Source organism: Toxotes jaculatrix, chromosome 13 (assembly GCF_017976425.1).
Source record: "Toxotes jaculatrix isolate fToxJac2 chromosome 13, fToxJac2.pri, whole genome shotgun sequence".
Taxonomy (NCBI): Eukaryota; Metazoa; Chordata; class Actinopteri; family Toxotidae; genus Toxotes; species Toxotes jaculatrix.
Genome location: NC_054406.1, coordinates 23439188 through 23441568, shown reverse-complemented (window position 1 = coordinate 23441568; position 2381 = coordinate 23439188). Strand labels below are relative to the sequence as shown.

Here is a 2381-nt window from a genome sequence, read left to right as displayed (position 1 = left end):
AGCAGAGAGGCTTTTGTGAAGATCACAGTGAACTTCCTGAGGAGAATGAAGCAGGAGGAGCTGGCTGACTGTCTGCACAGCAGTAAGAGGATTTCTCTAAAGATTCAACATGATGGACAAATGGGACATTTACTAACGTCTCAAGACATGGAGGGAAATATGTTCATGTGTGTTCTTTAGGGGGATGAACATGTCATGTTTTCTTTATGAATCAGTCATTGATGTTGTTTCTTGTTTGTTCATTCAGGACATGTTGTTCCAGTTTGTCAACGTAAACTTAAATCTACTCTGAAGAAGAAGTTCCAGTGTGTGTTTGAGGGGATCTCTAAAGCAGGAAACCCAACCCTTCTGAATCAGATCTACACAGAGCTCTACATCACAGAGGGAGGGACTGGAGAGGTCAATGATGAACATGAGGTCAGACAGATTGAAACAGCATCCAGGAAACCAGCCAGACCAGAAACAAGCATCAGACAAGAAGACATCTTTAAAGCTTCACCTGGAAGAGACGGACCAATCAGAACAGTGATGACAAAGGGAGTGGCTGGCATTGGGAAAACAGTCTTAACACAGAAGTTGACTCTGGACTGGGCTGAAGACAAAGCCAACCAGGACATACACTTCACATTTCCATTCACGTTCAGAGAGCTGAATGTGCTGAAAGAGAAAAAGTTCAGCTTGGTGGAACTTGTTCATCACTTCTTTACTGAAACCAAAGAAGCAGGACTCTGCAGGTTTGAAGAGGTCCAGGTTCTGTTCATCTTTGATGGTCTGGATGAGTGTCGACTTCCTCTGGACTTCCACAACACTGAGATCCTGACTGATGTTACAGAGTCCACCTCAGTGGATGTGCTGCTGACAAACCTCATCAGGGGGAAACTGCTTCCCTCTGCTCGCCTCTGGATAACCACACGACCTGCAGCAGCCAATCAGATCCCTCCTCAGTGTGTTGACATGGTGACAGAGGTCAGAGGGTTCACTGACCCACAGAAGGAGGAGTACTTCAGGAAGAGGTTCAGAGAGGAGGAGCAGGTCAGAAGGATCATCTCCCACATCAAGACTTCACGAAGCCTCCACATCATGTGCCACATCCCGGTCTTCTGCTGGATCACTGCTACAGTTCTGGAGGATGTGTTGAAAACCAGAGGGGGAGGAGGGCTGCCCAAGACCCTGACTGAGATGTACATCCACTTCCTGGTGGTTCAGTCCAAACTGAAGAATGTTAAGTATGATGGAGGAGCTGAGACAGATCCACACTGGAGTCCAGAGACCAGGAAGATGATTGAGTCTCTGGGAAAACTGGCTTTTGAGCAGCTGCAGAAAGGAAACCTGATCTTCTATGAATCAGACCTGACAGAGTGTGGCATCGATATCAGAGCAGCCTCAGTGTACTCAGGAGTGTTCACACAGGTCTTTAAAGAGGAGAGAGGACTGTACCAGGACAAGGTGTTCTGCTTCGTCCATCTGAGTCTTCAGGAGTTTCTGGCTGCTCTTCATGTCCATCTGACCTTCATCAACTCTGGAGTCAATCTGCTGTCAGAAGAACAATCAACTTCCCTGTGGTCTAAACTGTTCAGATACAAACCTGATCCAACACAGCTCTACCAGAGGGCTGTGGACAAGGCCTTACAGAGTCCAAATGGACACCTGGACTTGTTCCTCCGCTTCCTCCTGGGTCTTTCACTGCAGACCAATCAGACTCTCCTACGAGGTCTGCTGACACAGACAGGAAGTGGCTCACAGACCAATCAGCAAACAGTCCAGTACATCAAGAAGAAGATTGAAGAGACTCCCTCTGCAGAGCAAAGCATCAACCTGTTCCACTGTCTGAATGAACTGAATGATCGTTCTCTAGTGGAGCAGATCCAACAGTCCCTGAGTTCAGGACGTCTCTCCACAGATAAACTGTCTCCTGCTCAATGGTCAGCTCTGGTCTTCATCTTACTGTCATCAGAAAAAGATCTGGACGTGTTTGACCTGAAGAAATACTCTGCTTCAGAGGAGGCTCTTCTGAAGCTGCTGCCAGTTGTCAAAGCCTCTAACAAAGCTCTGTAAGTGTATAGATAGTTGGATTTATTCCTCATTATATAAAGACTCTGCTATTTTATTCAGCAGGAGGGAAAATAAATTCCTCTCTTCTTTAATTCCTTATCATCATCTCTGAGCTCTGAGCTTCATCACATTGAATCTGAATTAAAATAATGGATCCTACATTAAAGAGCCAAGTCTCAGCTTTAATTTGAGCAGGTTGACATCAGTATAGAAAGAACTGTGTGGGAGATTCAGCCCTTTTAGTGGTTCAAAAGTAACTGGACAAATACACATGAAGTGAAACAAACTCATCACATTTAATATTTAGTGTAAAATCCTTTGCAGTCATT

The 2381-nt window shown here is 45.5% G+C and overlaps 1 protein-coding gene across 1 annotated transcript; it reads left to right on the top strand.

Moving 5' to 3' along the window:
- Positions 1-279: 279 nt before the first annotated feature.
- Positions 280-2055, top strand: LOC121192370 (protein NLRC3-like; the record flags this gene model as incomplete). The annotated part of the gene is made up of 1 exon (XM_041054035.1): positions 280-2055. A coding segment is annotated over one exon (1776 nt), but the record flags the coding sequence as incomplete, so codon positions are not given.
- Between the last annotated feature and the right edge of the window lie 326 nt (positions 2056-2381).